The 15,706-nt window shown below is 43.3% G+C and overlaps 1 protein-coding gene across 1 annotated transcript; it reads left to right on the plus strand.

Moving 5' to 3' along the window:
• The first annotated feature begins 1,398 nt into the window (after positions 1-1,398).
• Positions 1,399-13,900, plus strand: LOC121855232. The gene is made up of 11 exons (XM_042350112.1): positions 1,399-1,470; positions 3,242-3,541; positions 3,740-4,788; positions 6,024-6,200; positions 7,005-7,105; positions 9,971-10,096; positions 10,342-10,465; positions 10,676-10,927; positions 11,421-11,540; positions 11,849-12,006; positions 12,796-13,900. Exons 2-11 carry the CDS (start codon positions 3,409-3,411, stop codon positions 12,890-12,892), a joined length of 2,337 nt encoding a protein of 778 aa, XP_042206046.1. The 5' UTR covers positions 1,399-1,470; positions 3,242-3,408; the 3' UTR covers positions 12,893-13,900.
• The last annotated feature ends 1,806 nt before the right edge of the window (positions 13,901-15,706 follow it).

Raw genomic sequence — 15,706 nt, forward strand, 5'->3', positions numbered from 1 at the left:
TCACACAGCCAAACTGTGGAATGCTCTGCCTTCTGTGTTTCCATACTCTTACATTGTCTCACTTCAAAAAGCTGGCTTTCCGGCATCTTCGTGGTGTAGATTAAAATACTGTACAGTAGTCTTTTTCTTTTCTCTTTTTAATTTCTCTTTACTCTTATCCCTCCCCCCCGCCCTCCGGCCCCGTAGTGGGTCGATGACCTGTGCCGGGGGGGGCTAATCCCCGTAAAAATATGTATCTATCTATCTACAGTATCTATCTATCTATTTATCTATCTATCTATATACAGTATCTATCTATCTATCTATCTATCTTTCTAATTATCTATCTATCTACCTATCTATCTATCTATCTAATTATCTATATCTATCTATATCTATCTATCTATCTATCTATCTACAGTATCTATCTATCTATCTATCTATCTAATTATCTATCTATCTACAGTATCTATCTATCTATCTATCTATCTATTTAATTATCTCTATATCTATCTATCGATCTATCTATCTATCTACAGTATCTATCGATCTATCTATCTATCTATCCATCTCTCTCTTTATACACAGCCCATAGCAGGAGGCTACAGTACAGACACATTGTACCTAACTCTTGATCTGTTTTACTTTGTTATTTACTTTTATATTTATTCATACCGTAGTGCAAAGATTATTATATCATTATGTTACACCACAGAGGGCGACAGGTCTAGTCACAACACTATGCGATCGGGACCAGATTGAGACATTAAGCTAGGATTCTATATATACAGGGTGTGTGAGAGGCAGGGTGTGTGAGGCAGGGTGTGAGAGGCAGGGTGTGTGAGGCAGGGTGTGAGAGGCAGGGTGTGTGAGGCAGGGTGTGAGGGCAGGCAGGTGTGTGGGAGGCAGGGTGTGTGAGGAGGTGAGGAGGCAGGTGTGGGAGGCAGGGTGGGGAGGCAGGGTGGAGGCAGGTGAGGGAGAGGCAGGGTGTGGAGGAGAGGGCAGGGTGGGAGAGAGAGAGGCAGGGTGTGTGTGGGGAGAGGTAGGTGTGTGGGAGAGGTAGGTGTAGAGGCAGGGGTGTGTGGGAGGCAGGGGTGGGAGAGGCAGGGGTGTGTGGGAGAGGGGTGTGAGGCAGGTGTGTGAGGCAGGGTGTAGAGAGGTAGGTGATGGAGGCAGGTGTGAGAGGCAGGGTGAGAGAGGCAGGGTGTGTGAGGCAGGTGTGAGAGAGGCAGGGTGGAGAGGCAGGTGTGGAGAGGCAGGGGTGGAGATAGGAGAGGTGGGTGTGAGAAAGGGCAGGGTGTGAGAGAGGCAGGGTGTGAGAGAGAGGGGCAGGGTGTGTGAGAGAGAGAGAGAGAGAGAGAGAGAGAGAGAGAGAGAGAGAGAGAGAGAGAGAGAGAGAGGCAGGAGGACCTCAGTATTGATCACGACGTTGGTGTGTGCGCGCGTGGCAGACAGTATCTCCTGGTCCCGGGATGTTAATATGTACTTCAAGTGAGTCACATGGGTGTTCATCACCACAAACCTGCCTGTCACATCTGCCCACCTGTTCTACATCTGTTAAAAAAGTGTAATCAAATCCTAAATGTATTTCTTCAAACGATAGCGTACCTGCACTCAGTCTGGATCTCGTTCAACGACCTAACAACATTATCTCGACAAAACACGAGCTGTCTTTTCATAATTTAACTGATATAAATCAAGATTAGTGTGATGAGCACAGAGGAGGTGACAGAGGTGTTCAAGGAAGTGTATCCCAGTGGCGGAGGGCAGACATGTTGGTACTACCAGCTGGTTTCTACTGCCACGCATAATTTCGGTGCCATACTGGTCAGAGTGAGATAGACGTGTGTTGACGACGAGGACAGAGAACTGGTCAGAGTGAGATAGACGTGTGTTGACGAGGACAGAGAACTGGTCAGAGTGAGATAGACGTGTGTTGACGACGAGGACAGAGAACTGGTCAGAGTGAGATAGACGTGTGTTGACGAGGACAGAGAACTCTGGTCGGGGAAAGAAAAAATATGGCCATTCCCCTCGGCAATGACTTACCAAAGACTGCTATTAAATGTGAGCTTTGACTGACTGTCATTGTCAGTGAGGGCTGTCATCGGACAATGAGAGATGTAATTTATCAGTGAGGGCTGTCATTTATCAATGCGAGCTGTCATCTGCCATTGAGGGCAGTCATCTGTCAATGAGGGCTGTCATCTGTCAGTGTGGACTGTCATTTGTCAGTGAGGGATGTCATCTGTCAGTGAGAGTTGTCATCTGTCGGTGAGGGCTGTCATCTGTCAGTGAAGAATGTCATCTGTCAGTGGGGGCTGTCATCTGTCAGTGAGGGCTGGTATTTGTCAGTGAGGGCTGTCATCTGTCAGTGAGAGTTGTCATCTGTCGGTGAGGGCTGTCATGTGTCAGTGAGGGCTGTCATGTGTCAGTGAGTGAGCTGTCATCTGTCGATGATGGTTGTCATCTGTCAGTGAGGGTTGTCATCTGTCAGTGAGGGTTGTCATCTGTCAGTGTGGACTGTCATCTGTCATTGAGGGCTGTCATCTGTCAGTGAGGGCTGTCATCTGTCAGTGAGGGTTGTCCTCTGTCAGTATGGACTGTCATCTGTCAGTGAGGGCTGTCATCTGTCAGTGAGGGCTGAAATCTGTCAGTGAGGGCTGTCATTTGTCAACGAGACTGTCATCTGTCAGTGAGGGCTGTCATCTGTCAGTGATGGCTGTCATCTATCAGTGAGGGCTGTCATCTGACAGTGAGGGCTGTCATCTGCCAGTGTGGACTGTCATCTGTCAGTGAGGGCTGTCATCTGTCGGTGAGGGTTGTCATCTGTCAGTATGGACTGTCATCTGTCAGTGAGGTCTGTCATCTGTCAGTGAGGGCTGTCATCTGTCAGTGCGGCTGTCTGTCATCAGTCAGTGAGGTCTGTCATCTGTCAGTGTGGGCTGTCATCTGTCAGTGTGGGCTGTCATCTGTCAGTGAGGGCTGTCATCTGTCAGTAAGGTCTGTCATCTGTCAGTGAGGTCTGTCATCTGTTAGTGAGGGCTGTCATCTGTCAGTATAGACTGTCATCTGTCAGTGAGGGCTGTCATCTGTCAGTGAGGGCTGTCATCTGTCAGTGAGGTCTGTCATCTGTCAGTGAGGGCTGTCAATGTCATTCAAAATAAGACGCAATATTGTTTTTACTGACAAAATTACTGACAAAGGAAGGTCTTTAAAATTTGCTCAGAAATTCTGTCAAATGTAACCATATTTCCCCCAGTAAACTAGACAGAAAGATCACGACAACTACAGTATGTAATATAAAGACTGGTGAAGACCTGGGATATTGTTAGCATGTTACAAGTGGAAACTGTGATCTAGAGAAAACGGCTTTGACGCCAGGCATAGGATCGGAGCTCCTCAGCATGGCGTGGTTAGTGGTGCCCGATGGCTGCTCCACCAGGGACCTCTAAGCGCCATCCTAGATCCATAGGACCTTTGGAGGCCGGGATGAAGAAGCTAGCACTAGGGAAACGACTGCTGGCGGTCGTTGTGGGCCTGTGTGTCGTGGCCAGAGCAGGTGAGTCGTGTTGGCGTCGTGTTTGACCAGTAATATACCTGGACATGTTGATATACTGATTAAAAGTATGTGAGAGAGAGACAGTGAGAGAGAAAGGGAAGTAGATGCTGGAATGGACACGTATTGGTTGGTCTGGCTGTCACTTCTTGTTCAGTAAACAATGAGTGACAGTGCTCCAGTAACTGTTTTGTCTTACAGGCAGCAAACCGGTGTACAGTCCCACGTCTAGCTGGGCCAGTGGGCAGCAGGGTCTGGCGCCTGAGAGTGGAGAACAGTATCAGCGGGGCGGCCTCCGTACCTTGTCCCGCCCAATACACTTTCTGTCTCGCCCTGATGACCGCTATACTCAGCGTCACCAGTACACCTACAGCGGCTACCCGCAACACAGCATGGAGGTCAAGGCTTCCCCTCAGCTGGACTACGGGTTAGATCAATCCTACCAGAGCGAGGTTAATATTTACGAGTACTCGTACACGGAGAGCAGCACCTACGGCAGCCCTAGTAAGAAGTATAACCGGGGAGGTGGCCGGCGGGTGGTTTCTTCTGGGGTGGTAGATCTCCCTAGGCGTGTTTGGTGGCCAGGCGTTCCCATGCCAGTCCTCTCCGCCCGCGGGGACACGTACATCCCCAGGGTCATCACGCCACAGGGGCAGCAGGGACGACCCGTCACCTCCCAGCACTATCGGGAACGACCCATCGAGAAAAAAGACGGAGAGGATCCAGAGACGTTTCTATACGGCTCCAGTGGAAGCGAGGACCACAAGCCTCCCGCCAGTGCCAACCTCGTGGTGCAGAACGACTCGCTCAGCGGGATGGTGAGGGTGCAAAAGTCACTCCAGCCGTCGCGCGACACGGCTGGCTACGTCCAAGACTTCCCCGCCGTGCCCATAGCTCTCCTCAGCACAACACCCTCCGCGCCCGGCAACCTACACCCCAGACAGCCTGGGAGATTCGACTCCCTTCTGAAGATGATGAACCAAGTGGACGAAAGTTCGCAGGATAAATCAATAAATAACCCCGACGCCGTTGACCCCGGAGCTCCTACAGCTAAACAGGAGCCTAACAAAGAAGTGCCAGTGGATGTGAACAACAACAGCAACAAGAGGAGGGGTAACAACAACAGCAGCAGTAAGGACGGGCCACAGCAGGTACTCCCGAGAGTGGGGGAGGGGAAGGGACCAGACCACCCCCACGTTACCACCACCGCTGTGTTGGGCTCAGTCATGCTGCTCATCATCCTGGTTGTGGTAAGTAGCGTTATTATGTTGTTTCCTCTATCACACATCTATTATGTACGTTTACACACACACACATATATACGACAAACGTAAATACACATATTACGTAAGTAACACACACACACAGGTAGAAGTCATCTTGCATGTATTATTTATTTATTTATTTTTTAACTGGGATTAGCCCACCCGGGCACAGGTTACTGACCCACATCGGGGCCTTGGGGGCGAAGATGTAATAATAATAATAATAATAATAATAATAATAATAATAATAATAATAATAATAATAATAAGCAATAATAATAAAGAACCATAAATAAAAAATAAGATCAAGAGAATGGAACGATATATATATATATATATATATATATATATATATATATATATATATATATATATATATATATATATATATATATATATATATATATATATATATGTGTGTGTGTGTGTGTGTGTGTGTGTATGTTGTGTTGTCAATAGTAAGAGAAACAATTGAGACCCTGCAATTGTGTGTAAATGAAGCAGAAAATCAGATCAGCAACCTGGGACTTGGTCACAATTTTTGTGATGCCATTATGACAGCAGGGTCTACCATTAGATAATACATTACACTTCCAATATCTTTCCCGGCGGTAGTACCTCCCTGTTTGATAGCTGCCTACTGCCTGCTGCTCAATATACATCAATACATCAAGCATACTGTAGATCTTAACAACACCAACAGTTGCCAACATACCAGTGTAAACTGTAGCCAGACAAACAAAATAAAGCGCGTAAATTATATATGTACTGTACAAATATAAATCAGAAAATTATAAATCTATATTATATAAATTTATATTATTTTTTATTGTAAGAACAGTAAAAAAATGTTTAATATGTATAACGATGTCAACAAAATAAAGTGTATGAAAAAGTTGCGAATAATAATGATCGCTGTTTATAGACAAGTAAAACATGCCCAAAATTACATAGAATATATAAATGGAAAAAAGGGTAAAGGTGTAAAAGAATATGTAAATTTTGTATAAATAAATATTATGAAAAAAGTGTAAATTGTAAATAAGCACAGTATATAAAATATGCGAAATATTATTCAAGAATATTTCATAAAATTAAAAAAAAATATATATATATTTTCGGTATGTACTGTAGGCAATATTTTTTTTAATTCAAGTAATAACATATGTAAAAATGTAAACAACCAAGTATAGTAAATAAAAGTGTAATGTACTGTACAGGTGATGGTGGCTCTCCGCGTACAGTGGCGAGACAGAGTGAAGGGTGAGACAGACTGGCCCGTCAGGTCACCTACTGTTCACCCGCCTACCCCTGCCCCCACCAGTACTGCCCCCTCGCTAACCCCCCACCACCTCCATCCCCTCACACACCTCCAAGCCGAGCCCATCAGGATCAAGGTAAATACGATTATAAGTGCCCATTAGGATCTAGGTATGATTAAGTGCCCATCAGGTTTAAGGTGTGACTAAGTGCCCATTAGGATCTAGGTATGATTAAGTGCCCATCAGGTTCAAGGCATGACCAAGTGCCCATCAGGTTCAAGGCATGACCAAGTGCCCATTAGGTTCAAGGTATGACTAAGTGCCCATCAGGTTTAAGGTGTGACTAAGTGCCCATCAGGTTCAAGGTATGACTACGTGCCCATCAGGTTCAAGGCATGACTAAGTGCCCATCATGTTCAAGGTATGACTAAGTGCCCATCATGTTCAAGGTATGACTCTATGCTTCCCAATCAGGATAATTTAGTACCCATTAAAATCAAGGTCTTAAGGTAAGAGTCAACCATGGTCTCATTAAACCAATCAGGAAGACGGAACGAGACTGAGCCAATCAGAAAGAAGGTGTGATGTAATCTTAAAGGTGAAGGTGCGAGAGAATCTATCAGGAACAAAGTTCGAGAAGTAAGCCAATCAGATTCGAGGTCTTAAAACATGATTGGTGTGGATTATCTTTTCACATGGTGGAAGATGTTCACACCACTACAGTACTGATGTATACCGACCGTACTGTACCGTACTGTACTGTACATTAACCGTGCAGGTACTGTCCATGATATCCCCAAAAGTATGTTTAAAGTTTATTTTCACAGAACTAACGATAAGTTCAGATTTTTATAGCTCTCTTATACTTAAACCAGTTTCAGGAACTTGATAATATAATGCAATTGTTCGTTTTAAAAGAATTTGCTCGTTGCGTTGCAGGCGAAGGGTCTGCTGGAGCGGAGGGGTTCCAACACAAGCCTCACCCTAGAGTTGGCGCCTAACTGTCCGCCTCCTGAAGTTACGTCGCCACCCAGACACTGGTATGATGCTCCCCATCACCTGCCCTGTATTCTAGACCAAATGGCACTACAACCGGAGGTTACTGGTCACATTTCTATTTTACTGTATATGCTGTTATAAATCTTATATATTCAATTCTTTAATATCAATCACCATTTTCCACTTCGACGTCTCACCTACAGTATTCCTAGTTTCTTCAGATTGCATATCTCAACGTGGGGTCCATGACAAAATCCCCTAGGACAAAAACCCCAGGACAAAATCTCTACCGGACAAAATCCCCTAGGACAAAAACCCCAGGACTAAATCCCTGCCGGACAAAAACCCCTAGGACAAAAACTCCACCTCGACCGGACAAAAACTCCATCTCTACTGGACCCTAACCTAACCTAACGTTAAATGAAATTTGTATGAAAAATAGAAACGAGATATCTAGCTTCCGACTGTATTCAAAGACTGCTTAAGGAAAACTGAATTAGTGCACAAGTGAACAAGGCTTTTATACAGTTCGTCTCATGGTCCCACACGTCATTAAACAGACCTGAGAGACCAGAGAGTGTGAGGTCACGGGTCCCCTGAGGTCTCAACAAGTGAGGACAGTAATGGTAAGATCTAATATCAAAGTGGATTTGTAAGAAAATTATTGAAAACTTTAAACAAATTCCGTTTTATTTTTTTACTATGTGAGGTTTTTGTCCGGTAGGGGTGAGGATTTTGTCCGGTGGGGCTTTTGTCCGGTGGGGATTTTGTCCGTATCCCCTCAGCGCAGGGGTGGGCAAAGTGCGGCCCGCGGGCCACATTTGGCCCGCCAAATTATTTCTGTGGCCCGCCACTGCATTTGGCAATCAGAAAAAAAAATTCTTATTAATTACAGAAAGGACAATTTTGGAAGTTGGGTGGACATAGCAGCAATACTGGCTCGTCGCTGTTAACCTGTGGCCCGCGCAGTGTGCCACCATTCATGAAGTGGCCCTCCATCAAAAATAATTGCCCACCCCTGCCTCAGCGGCTTAGTCTAAAGGGTTTCCCCTTAATCTAAATGAGTGACTTGAGAAGGAAAATCTAAGAATAAATACTTAGTAAGTTGAAAGGTAGTCAGAGTTAGAGACCAATACTGTATTGAATATCTCGCAAAATAAATCTCATCATTAAATGGTTGGGAGAAGGATATCTTACGTCTAAATAAAAATTTAATTATAACAAAAAGTTCCAAACAAAATGTAGTTTTAACAATATTCAAGAATCAAAGACAATGATCACCGATAGAACAGGAGTGACAATTATTGTAATTGTCTCCAAACAGAACAGACGTGGGATGAAAACGGTAGAAACTGACTTCCTGAATAAGCACTAGTCAAGTCACTTGCTAAGATAAACCAAGTAGAGTTTGGATTGGTAACAACTCAAGTGACTCGACACAATATAAAATAAACCAAGGTAGATTCCAGACAGCTTAGCTATGTAGATAATAAGACAAACTGTAACATTGACTGTTCACTTAAACCCATTAACGTCAGTATTAACCTAGATTAACTTTCCATACCAGACAGCAGTAGTAACATCTACACTTGAGTTATATCGCTGCAGTTAACATAACTTCTAACTTCACCTTCAATATTGTGCTGTACTTCTCGAAAACTTAGTAATCATGACTTACAGTATAATAATCATGTGGTATGACTTGGGAGACCAACAGTCGTGAGTAGATCAAAGAGATAGACTTGTACTTCCCATAAATCGCAGAGTACAGTACAGTATATACAGTACAGTACAGTACAGTATATACAGTACAGTACAGTACAGTATATACAGTACAGTACAGTACAGTATATACAGTACAGTACAGTATATACAGTACAGTACAGTATATACAGTACAGTACAGTATATACAGTACAGTACAGTACAGTATATACAGTACAGTACAGTATATACAGTACAGTACCGTCATGGTAGGACAAGAAATTCTGGGAAATTCCTGGTTGGTGCAGTAGATTATTACAATGTGAGTAGTAGCGACAACCAAACAAGTTTCCATGACAGATGTTTTACCAGCAGTTCACGACAGAGGATGAACAACTGCCTCACGTATAACATAACAGTGGAGTCTACTACATAAGTTACATATAACCGGAATACGTAACTCATTTTATTCTTTGGGCTATTTTTCAAATAAAACGAATTTGGGCAAACTATATTATGTGTACTGATTATAATACAGAATATCTTCCTAGATTTATATATATTACGAGTTGTTTTGGGGAGAGAATCTAGAAAAAAAGAAAACTTGGGCTCTGGATTTTCAGAGATTCGGAAGTAGACTACAGTACTGTATCCTCCTTCTTGGACTGTACACTGTACTGTATATACATACATACATTCAGTAAGATTTCTGATGTATTTTAGTGGTATGATACTTTAGTTTATGAGCCAGACGAACGAGTTCCTACTGTACATCTACAGTTGACAGAAATATGCAACGTGCGAGTTGACAGACAGACAGACAGACAGACAGTGGTTGTATTGTGGCAACAGAAACAAAGGGTCAAAGAGATAACTTTGCTCGTGACGTTTCGTTACGAAGGACGTTATCAAAGGACAAAACGTCAGGATTAAAGCTATCCAAATGAATACTATTGTACTTACATAGATATACTGTGTAGAGATAAACAGATTCAGTAAAATCATATAAATCCACACCGGTTCATCATGTACAGTATGTCGACAGTACAGGCGTATAAACAAGAGTAAGTCGATTTACCTAAGGCTGCCCCAAACTAAAGGATATAAGCTTATCTCCAATAGTGTCCCATAGATTTAAGTGCATTCAAATATCGAATGATTGGGTTGCATTAAAGATGTTATCTGTGCCGTGTTTGTGTGCAGCACCCCGGAAGAGTTCTTGATGACGGCGGGGAATAGAATGAGTCGTCGACAGCTGCGACAGTGTCTCAAGGAGGTGAGGACCCTCCACACTGAGTTCTGGGAGGTTCCCCTCAACCACCCCGACAAGTAAGTCCAATGACTCTTTTTGTTTTGTTTTTCAGGGATCATAATTATTATAAGTACCTGTAACTGCAACAAACAGACCATACAAAGGAATCACAACTATATTGGTTTCATGTCTTTATACATCTTTCTCCCTTCCTCCCCTCCACTCCTTCATTCTCATTTTCTCACTCTTTCTTTGTTTAATTTTTCTTTCCCTTCATCTCCTTCCCCTTCCGTGTTTCTTCCTTACCCCTCCCCCCCCTCAGGTGTGACGTGCCCGGGTCAGCGTGCAAGAACAGATATCGAACAGTGCTACCTAACGAGGGCAGCCGCGTCCACCTGCACACAGGTGACCCCACGAGCGAGTACATCAACGCTAACTTCGTCAGGGTAAGAACCTCTCTCCCACAACCTCGATATTGTTATTGAGATGGGACTATATAAACGGTACCAAGTGTATTAAGTGTATCAGGTGTATTAAGTGTATCAGGTGTATTAAGTGTATCAGGTGTATTAAGTGTATCAGGTGTATTAAGTGTATCAGGTGTATTAAGTGTATCAGGTGAATTAAGTATAAAGGTGTAATTTGTCTCTCGCCAGGGATATGACGGAGAGGAACGAGCGTACATCGTGACTCAGGGTCCACTGGCTCACACCGTGGTGGACCTGTGGCAGCTGGTGATGCAAGAGCGAGCCCCCGCCCTGGTCATGATCACCAGACTGAAGGAGAAGCAGAGGGTGAAGTGCGAGCCCTACGTACCCGTTCACACGGCCACGTACGGTGACATCACTGTCACAGTGAAGCAAGTGATACAAAAGAGTGGCTACACCATCAGGAGATTACTTCTACAGGTGGGTAGTGAGGAAGAGAGGGTTAAGCTGGAGGATGGAAGGAAGAGAGGAAGGATTAAACTGGAGGATGGAAGGAAGAGAGGGAGGATTAAGCTGGAGGATGGAAGGAAGAGAGGGAGGATTAAGCTGGAGGATGGAAGGAAGAGAGGGAGGATTAAGCTGGAGGATGGAAGGAAGAGAGGGAGGATTAAGCTGGAGGATGGAAGGAAGAGAGGGAGGATTAAGCTGGAGGATGGAAGGAAGAGAGGGAGGATTAAGCTGGAGGATGGAAGGAAGAGAGGGAGGATTAAGCTGGAGGATGGAAGGAAGAGAGGAAGGATTAAGCTGGAGGATGGAAGGAAGAGAGGGAGGATTTAGCTGGAGGATGGAAGGAAGAGAGGGAGGATTAAGCTGGAGGATGGAAGGAAGGGGGGAGGATTAAGCTTGAGGATGGAAGGAAGGGTTAAGCTAGAGAGTACCGTGTGGTGTGACTAAGACTTGTTGTTCACATAAGCGTGGGGAGGAAGGACACGAGACTCTACACTTCTGGTACACCGCTTGGCCAGACCACAAGGCCCCCGCTGAGGCTGACCAGCTGCTGGCCATGGCGCTCCAGGTAGAAAACGTCAGAAAGGTAAGTTATTTCTAAGATCATTTCTTGAACCTTGTCCTTAATTTGAGCTTTGTTATTTGTACTGAATTCCCAAGTTTCATCAAACTCTTTCGATTATCAACTTTGGTCACTAACATAGATCGCTAAGCTATTGTCTGTATATACACACTTTGTCTGACTGTTATGAAGCATATCTCGAGTATTGTTTCAATGATATTCCTTTTTATGAAACTGATTCGATGATACTTAATTGTTTCAAGTGTTTAAAGGGATAGTAGTGTATGTCGGTGTGTGTGGACAGTAAAGTGTTGCTGCTGTTGTTGATACAGGCAGGGGATGGGGTGGCCCAGGGTCCCGTGGTGGTCCACTGCTCAGCGGGTATTGGTCGCAGCGGCTGTTTTGTCGCCATCAGCATCGCCATCAACCAACTACAGGAGGAGGACTGTGTCGACATCCTCGGCATCGTCTGTCAGATGAGGCTGGACAGGTACTGCCTTAGTTACTGTAGGTTACACTTAACACCCCAAATACTGTTGTTTAATGTTCACCAATTCTTATAAGGGAATTAAATAATTATATCAATGGTCCCTCCCAGACGTGACTCAATAACCTAATCTAATGGCACTGAAGAGCTAATTACCGTATGTCATGCCAACTATGTCAGAAATACTGTACTACTGTGGCTCACAATCGTTTAATACCCATGTGATCAGCTCTGTGATTACAGCACCTTAAGCCCTTCCGTACGATGAGTTAACCCTTAATTCTTAAGTACGACACCTTGACCCTGAAATACGACACCTCATCTCTTAAGACGACACCCTAACCCCTTAAGACGACACCTTAACTACTATTAAGACGACACCCTAACCCACTAAGACGACACCTTAACCCTATAAGCGTATAAGCACGATGACTTAACCTCTTGAGTACAGTGATTTAACGCCCTTGAACACGACAACTTAAGCGTCTGAATAAGAGGCCTTATTCCCTCTAGTAACAAGATATTGTACTCAAAAGGTACAGTAGTCGAACTCAATGGGTTAACATAAGTTAACTACTGGGTTAATACACTGTACTCAGGGATTTGACAAAGTACTCAAGGGTTTATGATATACTCATTGCAATAATTCATTGTACTCAGGGAATTGGCAAAATAATCAAGAGGATAAAATGTTACTCATTGCAATATTTCATTGTACTCAGGGAGTTGGCAAGGTACTCAAGGGGTTGAGGGAGTGTGAGATAAGCAGTAACAGGTGTGTTGACCCCCCAGAGGCGGAATGGTCCAGACGGGGGAACAGTATGAGTTCATCCACCGCGCTGTGGCCCTCTACGCTGCCACCCTCCCAGCCCTCAACAACCTCAAGTGACCCTCTGTCTACGCGCCTGCTGCGGGAGAATGATCCATTGCGACGATGGATCCAAGGTGGACCACTGATCCATGCTCAGCACACCTGCCACGAAGGTGTCAAACTTTCTCATTGATTCCAGCTGAGGATTCTCAATATAGACCACTGATCCAGGCTCACTACACCCGTCACAAGGATGCCATTTGACTCTTGTTTTGGGGAAACGATCGACGCTGATGGATCCAAGGGCACTGACCCATGCTCATCGCCACTGCCACAAAGATGCCACTTGAATCAGGAGAAATTTTGGGGGTGAAGCAAAAACCCGCAATGAGAGGCCCGCCCTCTTCAATGATCCACGCCCACTGGAGGCCCTTATCATACTGAGGGACCCGCCCTCGTCACTGATCCACGACCACTGGCTCCCAGCAGTGTGGGGCAGATACCAATTCGTCTTTCTTACAGAAGAACTTAACCTTCACTATCTTATCCCAACACGTCTTCACAAGGTAGTAAGAGTATGTGATCCAACCCTACAATAACTCAGCCTCACAAGGTTAAGGTGAACGAACCATAACAGTACAGTGGTTAGTGGCATATAACAAGTGAAGGAAGTAATGCTGATGTGTCAGGTGGCAATAGTCATGTGCAAAGGGAAATGCAGTGTGTTAAGTGGGTATACAGCTGCCAAGTGGAAATGCAGTGTGTTAAGTGGGTATACAGCTGCCAAGTGGAAATGCAGTGTGTTAAGTGGGTATACAGTACAGCTGTCAAGTGGAAATGCAGTGTGTTAAGTGGAAATGCAGATGTGTTAAGAGTAAACATTAACGTGTCCAGTACAATCCTACCCCTGGTAAGGTCCACCAAGTATCTCCTTAAATGATAAAAGAAAAGACCTAAATTGTCCCTGTGGCACCTGGCGAATCCTCTGGCTGTCTCCAGTGAAAATAAATGACGAATGACAAAGCAAACAAAATAAACAAATACAATATAGTGTTAAGACATAAGTAATTAAGAGATTATTCATATACTCTATATATATATATATATATATATATATATATATATATATATATATATATATATATATATATATATATATATATATTATATATATATATTATATATATATATATTATATATATATATATATATAATTCGTAAATTAAGTATGTGTGTGTGTGCGTGTGTGTGTGCGCGCATGCATGTATGTGTGAAAGTGTGTGTGCGTGCATGTGTGTGCATGCATGTGTGTGTGTGTGTGTGTGTGCACTGGTGGACATACCTGTGCATATAAATATACTTGTTCAAAAAACACTTGAAGATATACTGTGTCCAGTATACTCTCGATTTAACGGAATCCGATATAATGAACTGTCAATTTAACAGAAGGCATTTTTTCCATTATTTTTCGCTGGATGTAGTGAACTAGTTTGCTAAATCGTGATTAATCCGTTAATATGCACACACCTACGGAGACACCTCAGACACATGATACAGTAATATCTACTTCAGCCTACGGCGAGTGTACTAAACGTATAAAAACGATAAATAATGATATATAAAAAACACCATATAAGACGCACCCCCCATTTTAGCAGTGAGTATTTAGGAAAAAAACTTTTGTGTGTATTTTCCTCCTGTAGCCATAATTTTCTTAAAATAATATATACAATACCATAAAATGTGAGGAATATATAAAAATAAGACAAACAAAAAAGTACTGTACAATACAGTATTGCCAAATCAGTAAATAAAAGTCAAATGGAAGAATAACACAGTTTGCCCTTACGACAATTACCTATTTCTTTTACCTTTTTCACAGTATGTATGTGGGATGGTGTGTGCATGTATCTGAGTAAAAATAAATGAAGAAAGTTACGTATATCTACCCAAAAATACGAGTTGAAAATATTAGTAAAACTGTACTATCAGTAAATATGTAAGGAAAAATAAACCGAGGGTGACGGAAAATACCTCCCCGACCTTGAGTGTGCAGCGTTCCGCTTGTAATAAAAAACATCCGTATGTGTAGTTCATGAATCTATTTTTAGTTTCATTTGCTATGCTGCTACATTCATTTCTTTTTTTGCGTAAAAAAAATTATCTTCTATATACAGTACATGGCTGTAAGACCGACCGGAAGTACTGTAACAACACTGGGAGGGAGTAGGCGTGGCATACGGCACCGGCCCAGGATTTAAATGCCACACAGCACTTTAAACAAGGCAAGTTGCCACTTTTACTGGAATTTCTTGTTTTCCTAGGTCATTTGTTTTATCCTCTTCACCAAATGATCGGCTCGTTAGCCGCTTGGGCAATCGGTCACGTCTCTGTTACGCACTGTTGGCAAGTGAACAACACGCAGATGCGGCAGGACAAAAAATGAGTGAATGAAACAAACCCCACACCGCGAAGTGAGGCGAGATGTGTTTGGTGCGGAATTTAATGGAATCACACTCGATTTAGTGAAATAGTTCGGTAAATCAAGCAAACATAACGGAAATGTCAATTTAGCGGAAATTTCGATTTAACGAACAGGGGTGGCTCGAATTAGTTCGTTAAATTGAGAAAATGCTGTACATGTATACCCTCGACTAGAATATAAATATGCCTGTGCTAATAATGGTGGTATGTTTGGTGGTATAAAATACACATCATCGTGCTGGCACGACATGAGTGGGGGGATATCTGTTGTACACATTCATTTACTATAAATTATGTTTTATAAGAGGCAAAAAGCCCAACATTTCATCTGGTAAAAATGTTTTTATACTGGGACTTACCTGACCAAACAGTCGCTCTCTCTGGGCTGAAGTGTACAGCTTAATCTTC

Source organism: Homarus americanus, unplaced genomic scaffold (assembly GCF_018991925.1).
Source record: "Homarus americanus isolate GMGI-L3 unplaced genomic scaffold, GMGI_Hamer_2.0 scaffold60559, whole genome shotgun sequence".
NCBI lineage: Eukaryota > Metazoa > Arthropoda > Malacostraca > Decapoda > Nephropidae > Homarus > Homarus americanus.